This window comes from Diplotaxodon limnothrissa, linkage group LG4, assembly GCF_057381915.1.
Source record: "Diplotaxodon limnothrissa isolate DT_005_m linkage group LG4, D_limnothrissa_male_GT1.1, whole genome shotgun sequence".
NCBI lineage: Eukaryota > Metazoa > Chordata > Actinopteri > Cichliformes > Cichlidae > Diplotaxodon > Diplotaxodon limnothrissa.
This window is the reverse complement of record NC_140599.1, coordinates 15,497,700-15,515,847: the sequence shown is the minus strand read 5'-3', so window position 1 is coordinate 15,515,847 and position 18,148 is coordinate 15,497,700. Positions and strand designations below refer to the sequence as shown.

The 18,148-nt window shown below is 40.3% G+C and overlaps 1 protein-coding gene across 1 annotated transcript; it reads left to right on the top strand.

The window, feature by feature from the left end:
* Positions 1-1,925: 1,925 nt before the first annotated feature.
* On the top strand, positions 1,926-16,804 carry sez6l2 (seizure related 6 homolog (mouse)-like 2). Its single transcript, XM_085352303.1, has 18 exons — positions 1,926-1,980; positions 2,165-2,293; positions 2,392-2,607; positions 6,307-6,440; positions 6,758-6,950; positions 8,049-8,234; positions 8,354-8,537; positions 9,623-9,786; positions 10,304-10,498; positions 11,890-12,028; positions 13,456-13,652; positions 14,002-14,196; positions 15,075-15,269; positions 15,387-15,578; positions 15,755-15,793; positions 16,020-16,137; positions 16,262-16,373; positions 16,775-16,804. The coding sequence occupies exons 1-18, from the start codon at positions 1,926-1,928 to the stop codon at positions 16,802-16,804; spliced, it is 2,673 nt and encodes an 890-aa protein (XP_085208429.1).
* Positions 16,805-18,148: the final 1,344 nt, after the last annotated feature.

The window sequence follows — 18,148 nt, the reverse complement described above, 5'->3', positions numbered from 1 at the left end:
CAAGATTTTTCCCACAGTTCTGTTTTTCTTGCAGTCCAAAGCAAACAAAAGACCGTCCTTGCCCAACCTATTTTCTTTATCGTAATCCCCGTTCAGCGCCATGGGGATTGAGGTCGATGTCAGAGTGGACTTGAGAGTGGACATGTAGCTTTGGATCACTGGGTCACTTACCCCCCCCCCCCCCCCCCACCTTTTTTTTTTTTTTAAGTTGGAGGCTGACATGGTGTTACATAAGACCTGATCTGTGACCCAAACTAGCTGTGGATTTCACTGCAGGCTAGGTCTTGTGACTACAAAGTTTAGCTTTTACTTTGAATTCACGGAACTTTTGAAACAGTTTTATGTTATGTTTCAATATTTATCCATTAGTTAAAATATTAGTATTGCATGACTAGTGCAACTGTTGCATTTGGCTTTTGGGGTATATACGCGCGCGCGCGCGCGCGCGTGTGTGTGTGTGTGTGTGTGTGTGTGTGTGTGTGTGTGTGTGTGTGTGTGTGTCTTTAGAAGATTCAGTAAACAAAGTGTCGGGGTTTGGTCATATTTCTGCACATTCGTTTAGCCCTCACATGTAGTGGAAGCACCCCGTGCTGCAGCACAGACGTACACCATAAATGTGTTTCATGATTTGCGCATGCTTCAGCATACATTTTTGGTTTTTTGGTTTTTTGTTTTTTGTTTTTTTCCTCTGCACCAGCCCCCACAGCTCGGCTGGCTTGTTTACTGCCCGTGTTCCATGTTGGAGCAAACATCCACCCATTCCAAGAATCGGCGGCTGAAAATGTTCGCCATGCACACGGTACGACACATGCAGGCCTTTAAATGAATAAACATACACTATTTACCGTGCCGCTTTTCCCGTCCCTGTCAGATTACCTTGATAAAGGCTACAACGCAGCGCTGTGTCGGGACGCACTTCAGCACCGCGTCGGTGGACAGCTCCTCCACCGCTGACAGACAAAATGTGGTGGGGAGCTTCGCGGCGCTCTGCAGTTACAGCATTTCGCCGCTAGGGTGCACCTGGCGCTTCAACGCAAATGCCCTCACATCATAGCCGAATGCGTCAACCACACGGTAACCAGCCAGGGGCATCTCACCAGCGCATTTCGGCCTAAAGCAACAGGATACTTGCCAGGATAAAGAATACTTAAACGCCGCCTGGAAGACAAAGGTAAGTGGTAGGCACGTTTAAGCGCTGCTGAGATGGTTGCTGGTCTCACGGTAGCGATGACTGGTGTCAAAAATCGTCCTCCGCACAAAAGAGGGCCGAGGGAGGTGCGAGAGAAGCTGCCTCGCAGAGCCCCATCATTTTGTCACACACCAAGCTGGCATTTTCACCGAAGGAAACGCCTCGAATAGCAAGAGGAGGTTATTTTTTTTTCCTTTTTTCCTCTTTTTTTCACACATTGCTGTGAACAGGTATCATGTTCAAATTGGGCAAGCAGCGATCACAGGCTCGCTCGCTTTTTTGGAATAGCGCATTTTCGGCATGTTGTTGCAGATTTGAATGAGAAAATGCAGAGGGAAGGCTGAATATTTAACCTTATACCTTGTGCGACGTGTGGGCCTACCTGGTTTATTTCTTCTCCACATCAACACCTGTAACAACAGCCTTTAATAAATAGACATTTACGCTTCTACGCTTTATAAAACGAAATGGCTTTTGAGATGAGATTTTACGGTATCGCGGTGATGTTCCGATCCGAGTGGCCTGTGATGTAAACATGTGCTGAATTGCGACCGAATTTGCTGTGATTAACAATTTGTTATTCATTACCACTCCTGCGGAATAAGCCTCCTGCAGCCATCATAAGCTAATAATAATCATTACAGTAACCTACAAAATGCAGCCGCCTAATTACATGATCACATGACAGTTTACTAATCGATCCGTTCATTTTAACCTTCCCAGGTCATCCATAACCATGGGGTTCACTCGCCTTGTGACGCTGTCTGTCACAGTGATCCACCTAGTTTCAGGTAACAGTCTATGTTTGTGTGTGTATGTGGTCTTAAATGTGTGTTGTTACAGCAGACACATGGTGGACTGAGATATTTTATTTCTTGCATATTTAGGAAAAATAATGTCTTTTCTCCCTTTTGCTGTAAATAGCAGCAGCAGCAACAACAACAACAACAAAAACTAACTTTGTGCCTCTTCCAGGGATGAGCTTTATGACTCCTGAGCCTGATACACCCCCAACATCCCCCCCAGACTCCTACCCACTGGGCGACATGATCCATGCTGCCCTGCAGAGTAAGGAATACTTGGGACGTGCTTCTGCAGACACAGGTACACTAATAATGCTCTTTATATAGTTTAATTAATGCAGCTATAGTAATTGTACATTGGAAATGACACACATTTAATCAAACTCTTGGACTCTGCAGGTACCACCACCAATCCGACTCAGGCTGCACCCAGGATGGGGCAGACTGAGTCAACAGCCACTGCCATGTCACCAGGGCTGCTGACAACAGCTTTAAGCTCCTCTTCAGCTGCTAGCCAAAAGGGATCGAGGAATACCATGTCCCCGCTACCCATAGAGGAGGAGACAACTACCACTCTGATTACCACAACCACCATAACCACAATGCACATGCCAGGTAATTGTGTTTTCCCATCTTCCCTCCCCTGAGTCTTGTTTGTTTTGCGATGTGATGATCCACAGCAACTGCAAGTTTCTACTGAATGCAATCACAACTTCAACTTCCCTGCTTCACTTTCAAGAAGATTTTGCCACACAAGGTAAATGTAAATATACTTTTTGTTTTTTTAAACAGTCTTTAGTGACTCAATGTTCATGCTTAAACTTTTGCATTTAACTAATGATAATGTAAAGTAATGCTATGACACATATTCAGATCCACAGATTTTTTTATATATAAGGAATTTTAGCTTAGTGCTAAAGAGAGAATATTTTTCCATTTTCAGTAACAATAGAAGTGCAGTCAGTGCAGACATCTGTGCATGTTTGTGGTCTAATTCCTGCAGCAATACTGTGCTTCCTTTGTTTCTACATTTCAGGATTCGTGACACAAAGGAATGAGTGTATACACTGAATACTTGAGAAGAGGCTGATGAAGTGTACTCCAATTACCTGTTTGATGTTGAGAGTGGGACCACCTGTTGTCTCTGTCGCTCTTCAGTAATCCCAAAGCAAAGCAAAAACAGATTGGTTTACCAGCCCAGATTGTTTTCAGACGGGGTTTTTTAGCCAGATCTATCAATAATATGCCTTCCAAGGGCTTGTGTATCTTTGTATCTGATGGTTAGTATAGGAATGAATGACAGTGAAGAAAAGCTGGATAAACAGGCTGTTCATCCTCTGTCTCAAAATCTGGAGAGATGCTCTTAGCCTGTTCCTAATTGAATCCTGGACAAAGATTTTCCTCCACTTAGCTCCTTTTTTGATGTACACTGATGATTCAAACTAATAAAAAATAAGCTTGAATATTGTAAAAAGGCACTCAGGTTTAAAAATAAAATCAAAATGCCTTTATTTTGAAGTAAGGAAGGTAGATTTAGGCTTAAATTTAGCTTTATTTTGCACAGGGAGTGCCTTGACTTTTTTTATTTTATTTAAGCACCTCAAATAGAAATGGGTTGAATCCAGGAAGTGCCCCTTCTCAAAAAAACATTTTTAAAGCTCATGTAATATTTATTATAATTATGTCATTCACAGAGGATAACAGAGACCTTGTTGACTGGATCTGTGATTCTTTGAAAAAAAATAAGATGTGAAACCTGCACACTGCAGTGTCACAGCTTCTCTATTCTGACACAAAGGCAAATAACACTCAGCCTGAGCAAATAAACTGTAAGCGTAATGTAGCAAACATAGAGCAACTCAGTGTGAAGGAGCATACATGATATTTTAGCTGATTTCCATTCTTTTTTTGCGGCTCACAGGGAACTTCCCAGACAAGCCTCATTGAGACTTACACGCAAAATAAACTTAGTGGCTCCTTAGTGGTTTACACAGTTGCCAGAAAAGTGAAAGAGCCACAGTTTGATGCTTAGGAGTCACAAGTCCTTTGGGCTGTATCAGGAAAGGCAGCTGATGTAAAAAGCTGCCAAATATCTGCTCTCTATGGTGAACCCTTGTGAATAAGGGAGCAGCTGAAAGTAGCTTAACATTTTAATTTTAGTTTTGTTTAATAACTCCACAAAAACAGTTTATGCTTAGCAAGTCAGTTTAATTACACTGAAAAAAAAACCCTCTAAATGTTTACGTCGGTACAAAGTACTTTGAGAATTATTCTTTATAGTATACAAAGGGGACTTGCATCTGGAAGGAGGTTATTGGTGTTGACTGTGTTCCCTGTAACCAGACTAGTGTTAATAATGAAGTCTAATTCTATTGTTTATCTTCTCATTGTTGATGCAAAAAATAAATAAATGCAATAAAAAGTAATTGGTGAGCATGGAAATAACTGAAAAAAGCAACCGTGAACCTTGAAATACTGGTAACAGCACCTGTAAGAAATCGTTGTCTCATGGCAAGCATGCTGATACAGGATGGTGAAGAGTGCACCAACATCCTGTGCAAATGATAGTCAGAAATGCACTTCTGTGGGCTCCGGTGCCCGTGAGACTCTTATTGGAGATGGATGAGATTCATACAGCAACAGCACAAACAAGAGTTTGGAAATTTGAATGAGCTGAAGGAGGGAGGTCAGCTGATTTACACCATATGTGGGAAGAGAAATGTCACAGAAGATGAACAATCTGTGAGACGTGTGTGTTTTTGTGTGTGTGAAAGACACAAAGAGAGAGTGTGTTTGTCACCTGCTTCCTCTCGGGGTTTTATTGGGTCTTTAGTGTTAATTGGGATTTCAGCCTTCTGTCAAAGATCTCTCGAGGAGCCTGGCAAAGGTGTCAAACATGTTCATTGCTTATTGCAACATTATCGCACATTTGAGCTTTCTGGGTAATGGGCTTATTTGCTTTCTGGTGTTGGCGAGTAATTGGAGATGTTTCAGTTTTAGAATAAATGTTACTAAGAAAAATATATGATTACATTCAAAAGGGGCTCCATTTGAATGTGCATAGCTGTAATTAACCTGAGTATGCCATCCCTGCAAACAGTCGACAAATCAGGTTGCTGTATAGTCCGACGGGAATACCTTTTAGTGGGCTTCAGCTGCCGCCTACAACTTTCCTGCTCAGTTCGAAACATTTGTCAGAAAAGTAATCAAAGAGTAACTAAATTAAATAAGTCACTGTAATAATTAGATTCATTTTTAAATGAATCACTATTATTTGCACTTTAAACTAGTAATTTGTAACGCATGTATTTCAGAAGTGACCTTCCCAAAACCGTCGCTTTCTTGCTAAGAGTTGAGAATCACATTACATTAAGTGTGAGGCTACATAAGGATGGCTGCATTAAACAAGGTGCCAAAAACCACATGCCGTCTTTTTAGTGGGGTTTTTAAAGTCCTTTACCCAGCGAGCAACCCCTTCTTTGTTTCTGTTCAGTCTTTGCCAAATAGATTGTGAAGCCTGTTTCCTCCCCAGAGATCATTTCTGTGTAAGTGGTCGTCAGTAATTTGATTTTACTGATGCGTAGCAGCGGTTTTTGTCAGTCAATAAAATTATTTAAGCCAAGGGAAACCAGCATATTATGTGTCACCCAAGCCAGTGCTTCACTGCATTTGTTATTAATGTCAGTTAATATTTACTAAACCAGCTGATGTACTGTTGCTGATAACTTGCACCACCTTATCATCCATTTCGCCTACTTTCAGACTCACATTTTACATCTTAAGAAGAGGAGTATTTTCCCTTTGTGTGGGATTAAAGTGCTTTTGTAATCACCTTTTACCAAATTAGAAATTTAATTTTCATTAAAGCAGACCCTTGCAATCATAAACACCCAGCACCACATTTATAAACTAAGCAATCCCGTTGGTCTCTGCACACATTTAAATTTTTATTGATAACCATATGGCTGCTCATTTCAGGCATCGGAGTTGCAGTTTGATAAAAGATCTTAAGATGCTGGAACTTCTCTCATTTTCACTTACAGAAGTCACTCTGCAGTTCTCCTCCAAAACGCAGGTTACTGGAGTGCAACAAGGTCGCATCTAGACTCTATCAGGCTAATCAGTCGACACACACTGCATCCTCTGGGATACTGACAATAAGTCATGATCAAAGAATGCTTTCACTAGCTGTGAAGATACCAGTTGAGAAAGAAAATGCAGATAGTATAAAACCTGTATATAAGTTTGCTACAGCTTTTCTGAATCATAGACTTTTCCTACTTCTTCACCTGCTCTGTCCCTCTTGTTTTACAGTTCAATGCAACGCTACTTTATTAGCCATGGAGGATGTTGTTGAGTCTCCAGATCCCACAACATCTTCATCTTATTCCCCCTTGGAGTGCACCTACAGCATTACTGTGTACGCAGGTTACGGAGTGGAAATTCAGGTAATGTGCATTAAAATTCATAAACATCTTAACCAGCTATTTTTAAGCAGTTTATTGTAAAAAAAAAAAAAAAAAAAAAAAAAGCCCAACATGCTGCTGTTGATAAATTTGTCAGAAAGTGTTTGTTATGTTTAATTTAGACTCCATGACTCAGCTTTTCTTTTTGTAAGTGCAGCATTTGCAAACATTGTACAGACAATCGTGAGTTAGTTTAGGTTGTATAGTATGTCAGCAGATTCACTTCATGAGCTGCTAAGCTACCAGGAAAGTTTATATAACGACAGCAGACAAAAGAGGTGTCCTCTTTTTTCCCCCAGGTGAGAAAGGCTAACCTTTCCAAGGATGAGTCTCTAACAATCATGGGATACGGCAGATCAGGACCAGAGCTGTTAGCCAATGAGACCCTGATGAAACAGGGTCAGGTGATTCGTAGTACAACCAATCAGGTTTACATCCACTATCGCAGTCTGCGTCAGACCAACCATGGCATGTTCAGCCTCCACTATCAAGGTAACTCAACCTCTTTCATAAGATAAGCAGAACATTTTTATTTCTTTCTATCTACCTTTATTTAGTAACATTAATGTGGTAAAGTGTTATGTGGCTGGAATAAAAAGCTTCATAAATACACAGTGAAACCACAGAAGCATGGTAGATATTTCTCTCACTTTAATTTGCAGGTTTTAATTTAGTCACTGTCCTTTGAGTTTTAAAATGAGAATGTCTCACCTGCACATTTTCATGTGCATCGCTTATTCTCTAAAGCCTGCCTTGTTTAGCCAGGAAACTCTGAGCTTTACGCTTTTGATTAAAATGAATGAAAAGATTCAAGGTGAATACCAAGTGTCAGTGGCATCTTGTTAAAAGCAACACCAGTGATGATAGCTGATAATTGTGCAGGTGACGAGACAGCCACCTGCTCAGTCGCGCCACCTTGGACATCTCTGTCTGTTTCTGTTTCTATTCTGCTACGTGATGATGATAGCATAACAGATATCTGAGGACTTAAAGATCACCACCTGATGGACGACTTATTAGAATGTGTTTGGAGTAAATGGCAGAAGAAAATTATGAATAAGAGATGTGCAGAGCGTACACAGTAGAAGTAAAAGAATAAAGACAGTATAGAGGAAAAAGATCTGCATTACATGTTTAGCTAACTGGTTTGGACATACGCAGTGGACATATTGGTAGGGTAGGGATAGCTCAGTAGATAGAGTGATCGCCCCATAATCGGAAGGTCGGGTGTTCTAATCCACCGAACGGCTACCCTGAGGTACGCCTGAGCAAGGTACCGTCCCTACACACTGCTCCCCTGCTTAGTGGCTGCCCACTACTTCACCGAGTGAATGGGTCAAATGCAGAGAAAAACAAGTAATTTCCCCACGGGTATCGATAAAGTATACATTATTATTATTATTGGACAAAGATGATGGAGATTAAGATGGAGCTGCGAGGGAGGAGGAAAAGAGGAAGATTTAATGTAGTGGAGGAGGACATGCAGACAGTTGGTGTGACAGAGTAGGATGCTAGGGATAGGGTGAGATGGAGGAAGAGGAACTGCTGTGGCGACCCCTAAAGAGTTTAACTGTTAACCTTCATCAACAGCCTTCCTGCTGTCCTGCCCATTCCCAATGTCTCCTGAGGGCGGTGGAGTGACAGTGACAGACATCCATCCTGGAGGTCAGGCACACTTCCACTGTGATCCAGGTTTTCAAGTCCGCGGGCATGAGGTGGCGACCTGTGTTAACATGACGCAGCCACGCTGGAGCACTCCTGAGCCTCAGTGTGTTGGTTAGTGAACTGACTCAGACTTCTTTTAAATTTCCCACTGCCTCATCTTCTTTGCTAACTCTGTTGGTTTAAACCTGGTCAGCTTTGAGTTCATTTAAATGGATTTCATTTTCTCTCAGCCGTGTCTTGCGGAGGGTGGATTCGTAATGCGACTGTGGGACGGATACTGTCCCCACCGCCTCCATCAGTAAGCAACCACAGCAATGGAAATAATCTGAGCTGTCACTGGTTAATAGAAGCCAAAGAGGGACACAGACTCCACCTACACTTTGAGAGAATTGCACTGGATGAAGATGATGATAAGTAAGCCTGCGTTTTAACCACTTCACATATCGCAGAGTATGACATGAAGAATGCCCTCTGATTTAAAAAGATCACTGAGTACAACACTGATAACAAGTTTTTCTTTTTTCTTTTTACATTTTTGTGTTTAGCATTTGTTTTTCTCCAATATCAATTGTAGGAGTAAACTACCAACTGTGCTTTGTATCTAGCTTCATATTTTTTTCGAGGATTCAATTATACTGGCTTTCTCATAGTTACAAACACTCCTTATTGTTTATTTTACGCTGGCCATTTGTGTAGCCTTTAAGTTCGTCCTCTGTTTGAAACAAGCTCCTGTCTCTGTAAAAGCCCACTTTCTCTTGATTTGTTTGTCTCTCTTCATGCTTCTGCAAACAAAATCCTTTGCTTGCCATTACCATATAGAGTATCAAAGAAACACTGGAAACCAATGTTTTATGCAGTCTAAAGCCTGAGCTTTGGAATCACGAGGATTCATTTTGCATTCACTGGTATCATTATTTGAAACTTTGGCCCTGTTTAATATGAGCATCCAGCATTGTAACAGTATGTGTGTGGCAGAAAATAAAATCAGCAGGTTCACTTTAATATTCAGTTGCTATTTTAAGTCATAGATAAAGCTCCCGGATTCATACAATAATAATTTAAAAAAAACTTTTTAGAAATTTGCTATTTTCCCTTTTATTTTGCCTACGCTTGTTCTCTGAAGGTCATTCATCCATCCATCTCTCCATCCATCAATCCATCCATTTTTCTATCCAATTCAGGGTCACAGGGGGTTAGCTGTCATAGAGCGAGTGGCAGGGCGCCATGGAGAGGTCGACAGTCGATCACAGGGCTAACACAGAGATAGACAGTAGTTCAGTCACCAGGCGGACTAATGTGCATGTGCTTGCATTGTGAGAGAAGATTTATATGTTTAGAGATCATTTTTAAAATCTCTCAAAATACTAGGCAAAGTCTCTCGCAGCACACTTTCACTTTGCAATAAAAAAGTAGCCAAAGCAAAAGACTTGTTCAGCCGCCTTCAGCCTGTGCACATTCCTGCTAACCTTTGTGGCGTCTTTGTGGCTCGTTGCTTTCAGGTTAATTGTGCGCAGTGGAAACAGTTCCCTGGCTCCGACGCTTTTTGACTCAGATATGGATGACGTCCCAGAACGTGGGTTGCTGAGCGAGAGCTCCACACTGTACCTGGAGCTCACAGCTGATTCTTCTTCCATCCCTTTGCTGCTGGCGCTGCGATATGAGGGTGAGCAGAGAGAGCCTGCATCCTTTTTGCTTACTTTCCCGGGTTCAGCAAAACAAAAAGATGGTAGCAGAGTAGAGCATCCTTCTGACCCAATTTCTGTGAAATATATGGTACACAGGTCAGCATTGTGCCTGAGAAAAAAGCCAGAAATCATGCAAATGGATTCTTGGAGATTTTGTTAAATCTCAGTAAAGCCTTTCCCTTGTTAATTATTGATAATTCAGGAAAGACATGCATAATGAGCCACATGAATGCTTAGTCTGCCCACGTTTCAGTGGGATTTACTTTAAGGCTTTGAAGCGGCTCAGTGCTGAAACTCTTAGCCTTTTACACCTGGGCTTTTTTCTAGCCAAGATTTGAAACTGAAAAGTTCCCCAATAAATCAAATGAGGATGGCTGCTTAATTTTATCTAGAAGGAGAACAGCTCCCTGAATATCAAATGCCATGATGAGGAAAAACTCTGTGATCTTTATAAATGTGCACACGTGGTTTACTTTTTCCTTCGTCCTTTTTAAGCTTTCAATGATGAGCACTGCTGGGAGCCCTACATGCCTCATGGAAACTTCAGCAGCAGTGACATCACGTATCAGCTGGGAACCACCGTCACCTTCACCTGTTCTCCAGGCTTTGTCATGGAACAAGGTTCAGGGACCATTGAGTGCGTCGATCCCAGTAACCCTCACTGGAATGACAGCGAACCTGTGTGCAGAGGTACGTTTAAGGATTCATCGGTTTCATGTTGCAAGAGAAGATGGTAATGTTGACACTGTTTACTGATTTTCAGTATAATAATATTAAACCTTTCATACTGTAAAGCATCTTTCGAAACAAAAATATAAACTTTACTTATTGTTGTTTATTTCTTATTTAGCGTGACGTAAGAAAATGTTTTTTGATTCATTGATAGTTAGGGCGAGTTGTGCAGAGATAAGCGTCTGAAGCTTTGAGATGTCATGTGTAGCCACATTGACTGTGTCATCTGCTGATCTGCCAGCATGCTGTGAAAACTGAGATTTAAAACTGGCAGAGATTTTGCACCGGGTCAGGGACTGGCTGAAAACACAGGTGCCAGAGTTTTATCTAAGCGTTAACGTGACATATTCTGAAAGCCAAATGCTGTGTTTTATTTCTGCTTACAGAAACCAAGAAGTAGGTTGTATAAATATTGATCCAGAAAGGTGAAATAGGAAATGTCAGGAGATTGGCATCCATGTGCCTGTTATAAAGTTATGGTTGTTTAGTTCAGGTCTTCATATCCTTGTTTTTCGCTCACTGAATTAGATTTGCAAATGTAGACTTACCATCCTGTATGTGTGTGTGAAGGATGGTAAGTCTCATTCTGCATCTTCTTTTTTTTATCACATTTATTGAACGAAAGCTTGGACTCCCTCCATAACTATAGTTGGACGTGTGTCTGTGCAGCAACACAGTTTAATGCCTCGGATTTGGTGAAGCTAGTGCTGGCATTTTACGTGAAGCCAGCACTAGCACAAACTGAGCGTTTTCTTACAGGGGAAATGGTAGAACTGCACTCCATCATGGAGTCGTTCACACACTCGCCTAAAACGCTGCATGTTTTCAATTTGGGAGGAGACAGATCCCTTTGTGGTTGTGTCAGAAACAATATTGCGGTATCCGGTGCCTTGCAAATCAAATATGTGGAGATACCCAGAGTGAGGGAGCAGCTGAAAGCAGCTTTACACTGAAATAGAAGTGCTGCTGAGTAGCCACTTCCCTACTGACATACTTTCTGAACTGTTTGTATTACATTTGTAGTTGCTGTGAAGTAATGAGGTAATAGTGTCAAAGCCATCATTCCTTAAAAGACTGAAAGTAAGCTAATGACAGTTTGCATTAAGCCTTCTTATAATAGTATGTGTAGTGAACAAAATGATTACAAAAGCATGTGCTTAGCCTGCTTCTGCAAATGTTTTTTAAAGTTTAATTTTATTTCTTTTCCTTTCTCCAAATTAATATTTCGTGTCTTCTCAATTTCCTTTTTATTTCTTTAATGTCTACTTTTCCTTGCTACAATTTAATCATTCTCTGTCTCCCAGTCTGCATCCTCACCTCAGTTTCTCTCCTTTGTTCTGCCCCATAAGCTTTGTGCGGAGGGGAGTTGACCGAGCCCTCTGGAACCATCCTGTCTCCTGATTGGCCCCAGAGCTACTCCAAGGGCTTAGACTGTGTGTGGCAAATCCATGGTAACGAGGAGAAACGCATTGAACTGGATGTCCAGATGTGAGTGATTAATTTGTGTCTCTTTTTAGTATTTGGAATGCATTTTAAAAATAAATTAGACCGCATGATGCTTTATGTACTATAGAGTTTAATTATTCAATATTTTAAAAATGTCCACCCAATCTCAGGCAGGTTAGTATCTTCAATCTTAGATGTTTTAAACTTCTAGATTAGCTTCTAATTATTTACAGTATATAAAAATCTCCACATGCTGTTGAACTATGTCTCCGAGACATATTTTTTTCAGTAAAAGAAAATATAGACATCCATTCATCTGCTTCTTATAAACACTATATCTCAGGAACATCAGGGGGGGATTTCTTTGACATTTTTAAATAATAGATACTAAAACACAGTCACTCTTAAACAATGTGTACAGCAGCAGGATATGTTGTTTGACAGGCGTTTCATTAAAAATGCCCCAAAAGGCACCAGCTATTGGCTACAGCTGCTCGTGTCAGCACACCTGTCAGTCAAAGCAGCTGCGCCCCTAACTTTAAGCTTTAGTAGTCTATCCACAGAGGCCAAAATGCTGTTTAGCTGAACATTTGAACATGGGAATCACTGGGAAATGACTCATATTTTGGAGTCACCCTCAGGTGAGAAGTCGAAAATAAAACCAGCTTCTGCAGTGACTTTATTTTTTTAGCCTTAGAGGCTGCGGCTTGGGTGCACCCTGGACATGTCCCTAATCCATCACAGGGCTGGCACAGAGAGGCAGCCACACACACTCATATCCACATATAAGGCCCATTAAGAATTAGCTGTTAACTGCAGTTAACTAACTGCTTGAGGAAACCAGAGTACCTGAAGGAAACCTACATGAGCACAGGGACAGAAAGACTCCATTTTATAATTAAATCAAATCAAATCAAATTTATTTATATAACCTTATATCACAAATCAAAGAATTGCTTCAGGAGGCTTCACAGTCCATACAGCAAACAGCGTCCTCTTTCCCTAGGCTCTTAACTCAGATGAGGAACAACTCCAATTATTCTTCATACTGGAATCATTAATATGAACTGTACCTTGGTGTGTTGGCTCAGGCACACAAGCACAAAGCGGTAATTGTAGTTTAATAAATGTGCTTAATTTAATTTCTCCCTTAAAGTAATAGAGTTACAGCACACAGCACACTGAACTGACAATAAATTAAATGAGTATTAGAGAAAAATCATTTAATCAGCATCAAATTCACGTCACGAATGTCCCACAGGTCTTGGTTTTCTACTGTTGTCTTTAATCATGATCATGTTTATATTTTAATTCAAGTTACACTTTGTATCCATGGTACATGTGAAAATTGTTTTAAAACATTAAAAATAAAGCAGCAAACAAACAAGAAAAAACATATGTATTAGAAAAAAAGAATACAACACATAAAAAAGCTTATTTCTCCTGTGATTCTTCTCTTCACTCCGTAGTTTAAATATCCGTCACACTGATGTGCTGACCATTTTTGATGGGCGTGATCTCACGTCCCACGTGATCGGCCAGTACCTGGGGTCCAAAGAGCGTTTCCAGGTTGTTTCAGGGGGGTCTGAGGTTGCCATCCAGTTTCAGAGCGATCTGGACGACTCCAGCTTCATCCTGAGTCAGGGATTCCTCATTCATTATCGTGGTAAGTGCACTAATTGATGACTGTAAAAGTACACAATACAATATGGAGAGGGTCAATATGAAGAGCTGGTTCTGCCAGAGGTGTCTTCCTGTTAAAGGGGAGTTTTTTATTCCCACTGTTGCCAAGTGCTTGCTTACAAGCAGTCATCTAGTTGGATTATTGTGGGGTCTTTACCTTACAATTAAAAGCACCTTGAGGTGAGTGTTGTTGTGATTTGGTTCTGTATAAATAAAACTGAATTGAGTTGAATTGAGTTGAATTGAATGAGGGCTGCTGCCAGCAGGAAACAGATTTCAAACAGCTGCTTTTGTTTCTGTCACTGAATTGCTCCTCTGTCTGTGTTATGAAGAGGTCGAACCTAATGACACCTGCCCTACCCTTCCTAATATTGAGTTTGGCTGGATCAGCTCATCCCACTCCTCCCCCGTGAGAGGCAGCGTGCTGACCTATCAGTGCCAGCCGGGGTATGACATCAGCGGCTCTGACGTAATCACCTGCCAGTGGGACCTGTCCTGGAGCAGCAGTCCGCCTACCTGCGTTAAGGGTAAGACGAACAGTGTGAAAAAGAGCCAAGCCCTCTGAGGGAGAACCCAGATTATGCAAACTGTTTGTAGTTCATCACTCGCAGAGCATTTCCAGGATTTTCTCTGAAGGTTCTTAAAAGTCCTCTTCCCTTTTCTTCCCTTCTCCTAACAGTTTTCCACTATTGGAGCTCTTTTAATAGTGTAGATGGTTTTAGAAGAACGTTTATCTTTACCAGGGTGTAGTCCTAATTTTATGGAAAAATTCAACATTTTGTAATTCTTAGGAGTTTCTTAGAGGTTAAATAAAAAATAAATAAATAAATTTCCTTTTTTCTTTTTTTGTTCCTTTTTTTTGTTGTTGTGTTATTTTTAAGAAATGGTTTGACACTTTGTTACATGTGGTTGTAAGCTTTCACCTGAAGAGTCATATGAAGAGCATGGTAGCTTGAAAGGTTTTGAATGAATTCTGATTTTTTAAAAAGATGTAGAATCATGTTAAAAATCTATTTAAATTTGGCTTATATCCAGAAAGGTCTTCAAGGTCAACTCAGTCATTTATTAGTCAAGATTTGGCAAAACTTAGGAACTATTATTTTTACAATATGGTGTGTATTGTCAACGTATAGAAAGTATACGTTGAATACTTTCTGTACGTTGACAATATTTAAATTAAATATTTAAAATAAGTCACATTTGACCTCTGAGCTCACCTTTAAATTTTACATCTGCTTTGGACTCGAGTTGAGTCCAAAACATGTCATATACTCAAAGAAAGTACTGTCACAAGAAAGAGAATCAGCTGCCTAGTTAGTTAGAAATATACTGTAGCATAGTCATATATAATAACCTCATATTGTTTGTGTCCAGTAGTTTATAAATCTAATTTTGCCCCCTACAGTACAGCAGTGCCCTGACCCAGGAGAGGTGGTAAACGGAGCACGCTCCGTGCGCCCCGAAACAGGCTTTGCCGTTGGTACAGTGGTTCGTTTCTCCTGTAACCAGGGTTATCAGCTGGAAGGTCCCAGCCAAATCTCCTGCTACGGACGAGACACTGGTACCCCCAAATGGAGCGACCGCAGCCCAAAGTGTGTCTGTAAGTGCCCTTCCTGCACTCAGCTGACCTCGTCTGTTTATGAAGCTTATTTCTGCATGTTTTGAATCAGCTGCACGTACGTGACTGTCCTCTGTGTGTTTTGTGTGCCGCGAACAGTAAAATATGACCCATGTCCAAACCCTGGAGTCCCCGACAATGGTTACCAAACTCTTTACAAGCACACCTACCAAGCTGGAGAAACTCTGCGATTCTTCTGTTATGAGGGCTACGAACTTATCGGTGAGGTCATCATCAGCTGTGTTCCCGGTCATCCATCTCAGTGGAACAGCCCGCCGCCCTTTTGCAAAGGTGAAGCTCACCACTATGGATCTTTATTTTAAACGTTGTATTAAGATTAAACTGACTAGATTCAGACTTTATAAATTATTAGTTACCTGCAATTATTTTGTGAACTATATAAAAATATAGCATTGAGCTCCTGAACGTTTAAAAATATGATATTTTATCTCTTTCTTATTTTGAAGTGGCATATGAGGAGCTATTGGATGATCACAAGTTAGAAGGTAATTTGTTTTGTTTTTCTCTCTCTTAAATACATCGTTTAAACATGCTCTTTAAAACAAATACATATGGGATTTTAATTTTAAATGCAATTGCACCTGGTATTTTTTTGATTTGATAAATATAACATATAAATGTGGTGATTTAGCACCTTATTTTTGTTGTGTTTGACAGTTTAGGCTCATAACCAAACCAAAAACTAATGTAACACTTTTGATTGGTGTGCAGTTTCCCAGTCATTCCAGCCATCCCATCAGATCCTGAGTGAGAACATTGCTTTGGCAATAATTCTGCCAATCATCCTGGTCATCCTCCTCATTGGAGGAATTTACATGTACTACACAAAGTAAGTATTTCCACATCTGCAGTGTAGACACTACAACACTGCTTTCCAAATGTTCTCCACCTCAGTTCCTAATGACCTGTGCGCTGAATAGTTCAAGGAGGTGGTTGCATTTTGTCTTTCACAGCATCTGCAGACTAGAATGGAAGCCACACTTCTGGAAGTCTCTTTCTCACACGCACTCCTACAGTCCCATCACAGTCGAGTCAGACTTCAACAACCCCCTTTATGAAGCAGGGGTAAGTACACGGAAGGTGCTGCTTAACATTATTTATTCCACTTGATTTTAATAGAGATCTGACTGAATGACTATTTTATTTGTGCATTCAAGGTGCATGCTCACCGGCCACTTTATTAGGTACAGATGTTCAGCTGCTAGATAACACAAGTATTGAATCAGGTAATCATATTGCAGCACAACTACATTTAGGCAAGCAGACATGGTCAAGAGTACCTGCTGAAGTTAAAGCATCACCAAAATAGCTCTGGTCTAATAGAGAGGTGACAGTAACTGAAATAACCACTTATTAAAAGCAAAGTATGCTAAATGTAAGTTGTACCTAATAAAGTGTCCAGTGAGGATATGTCAACACCATATCCAACATTAAAGTTGGTCCTCTGTTTTTTACTTTGACGACAGGATACGCGGGAGTACGAAGTGTCCATTTAGTGGAGAAAGGGTCTTGAAACCACCGAATGATTCAATTCTTTGGGAAGACAAATTCCTCTGTATTATAAGGCCTCACTCCCCCTTTTAAAGTCTGGATTATGTTTCTGTTTTACCATCACTGTAATATCTGGTTTATTCACCTTGGATATGATTTCTTCTGATTTTCTGCACTGATGTGGTGGTCTGCCAAATGTGAGTCCTATTTCATCCTGTATCATTAGGACCGGTGCCTTATAAAGGGTAAGAAATTGTCAACAAAGAAAAACAAAAAAGCGAGAGTAGAGCTGGAGAGCGGGGAAGGGTAAAGGGAAATGGATTTGTCTAGTTAGTAAAAGCAGAATGAGGCCAAACATTAAAGAACTTGGCAATACTTTATTTGTAACAATCAAAAGTTGAGATCATAATACATCCTGTGTTTCTCTTGTATTTTTAAAGCGGTTCGTACATCATTACAGTACAGGGAAAGAATTGTTTGATTTTATCCCGGAAAAAAAGTGATTTTCTCTTCTTTACTTTTTCTTCGTGTGTGCAAAACACTCTCTCTCATACACACGTGCGTGCACACACACACACACAAAATGAATGTAAATATCTGACTTAATAGTGACTGAGGTTTATAAATATATAAGCCTCGTATACAGATATATATACACACACTTATACATGGTGGCGGGAGGTTATATATTTTCATTATATACATATAATGAAAATTCAGTGCCAAAATATAATGTTAAATTATTTAATGTCTCTAAGTGTTTCATCTGTTGTTGAAATAGTGTTTACAAAGGCAGTGTTTATTTTATTCTTCGCTGTTTCTCGAGTGCATCATCACCCGACGCCACACGACATGACGTGTAAGAAAAAGGTGAGGACATGAATGTCATTATGCTTAGAGCATGCACTGATTGTAAATTATATTGCTTATGCTCAATCTTTCCATTACCATTATAGTTACTGACAGCTATCATTGTTATCAAATTTGATGTTGTATGCACTATGTTGATAAAAACAATTACAAATCTGGCTGCTTGCTGTGATGCATTATGTGTTGATTTACAAATGATTGTTTGAAAAGTGAATGTAGTCTCATTCACTGTGCCAAATGAAAGGATCTTGGAGACTGTTTCTGATCTTTGTAGATTTAATTATTCTCTTATCATCAGTAGCATTTCTTTGCTTCATATATGAATACACTCTTTGGAAGGCAGTAAATTATTTGCTGAACTGGAAATAAAGTCTCTGTTGAATGGTGTCAGCTTGTAGAAATGTGCAGTTATTTGCTTGTGATCACAACACATTTACACATACACAAATGTTGAAGTCTATTAATCATATTAGTAAGAA

Bases quoted from the DNA above. Each gene is read 5' to 3' on its own strand.
- sez6l2 (XM_085352303.1), top strand. From the start codon at position 1,926: ATGGGGTTCACTCGCCTTGTGACGCTGTCTGTCACAGTGATCCACCTA. The intron at 2,608-6,306 runs GTAATTGTGTTT...CTTGTTTTACAG, and splicing joins AACCACAATGCACATGCCAG to TTCAATGCAACGCTACTTTA. The intron at 15,579-15,754 runs GTGAAGCTCACC...CTTATTTTGAAG, and splicing joins CCCGCCGCCCTTTTGCAAAG to TGGCATATGAGGAGCTATTG.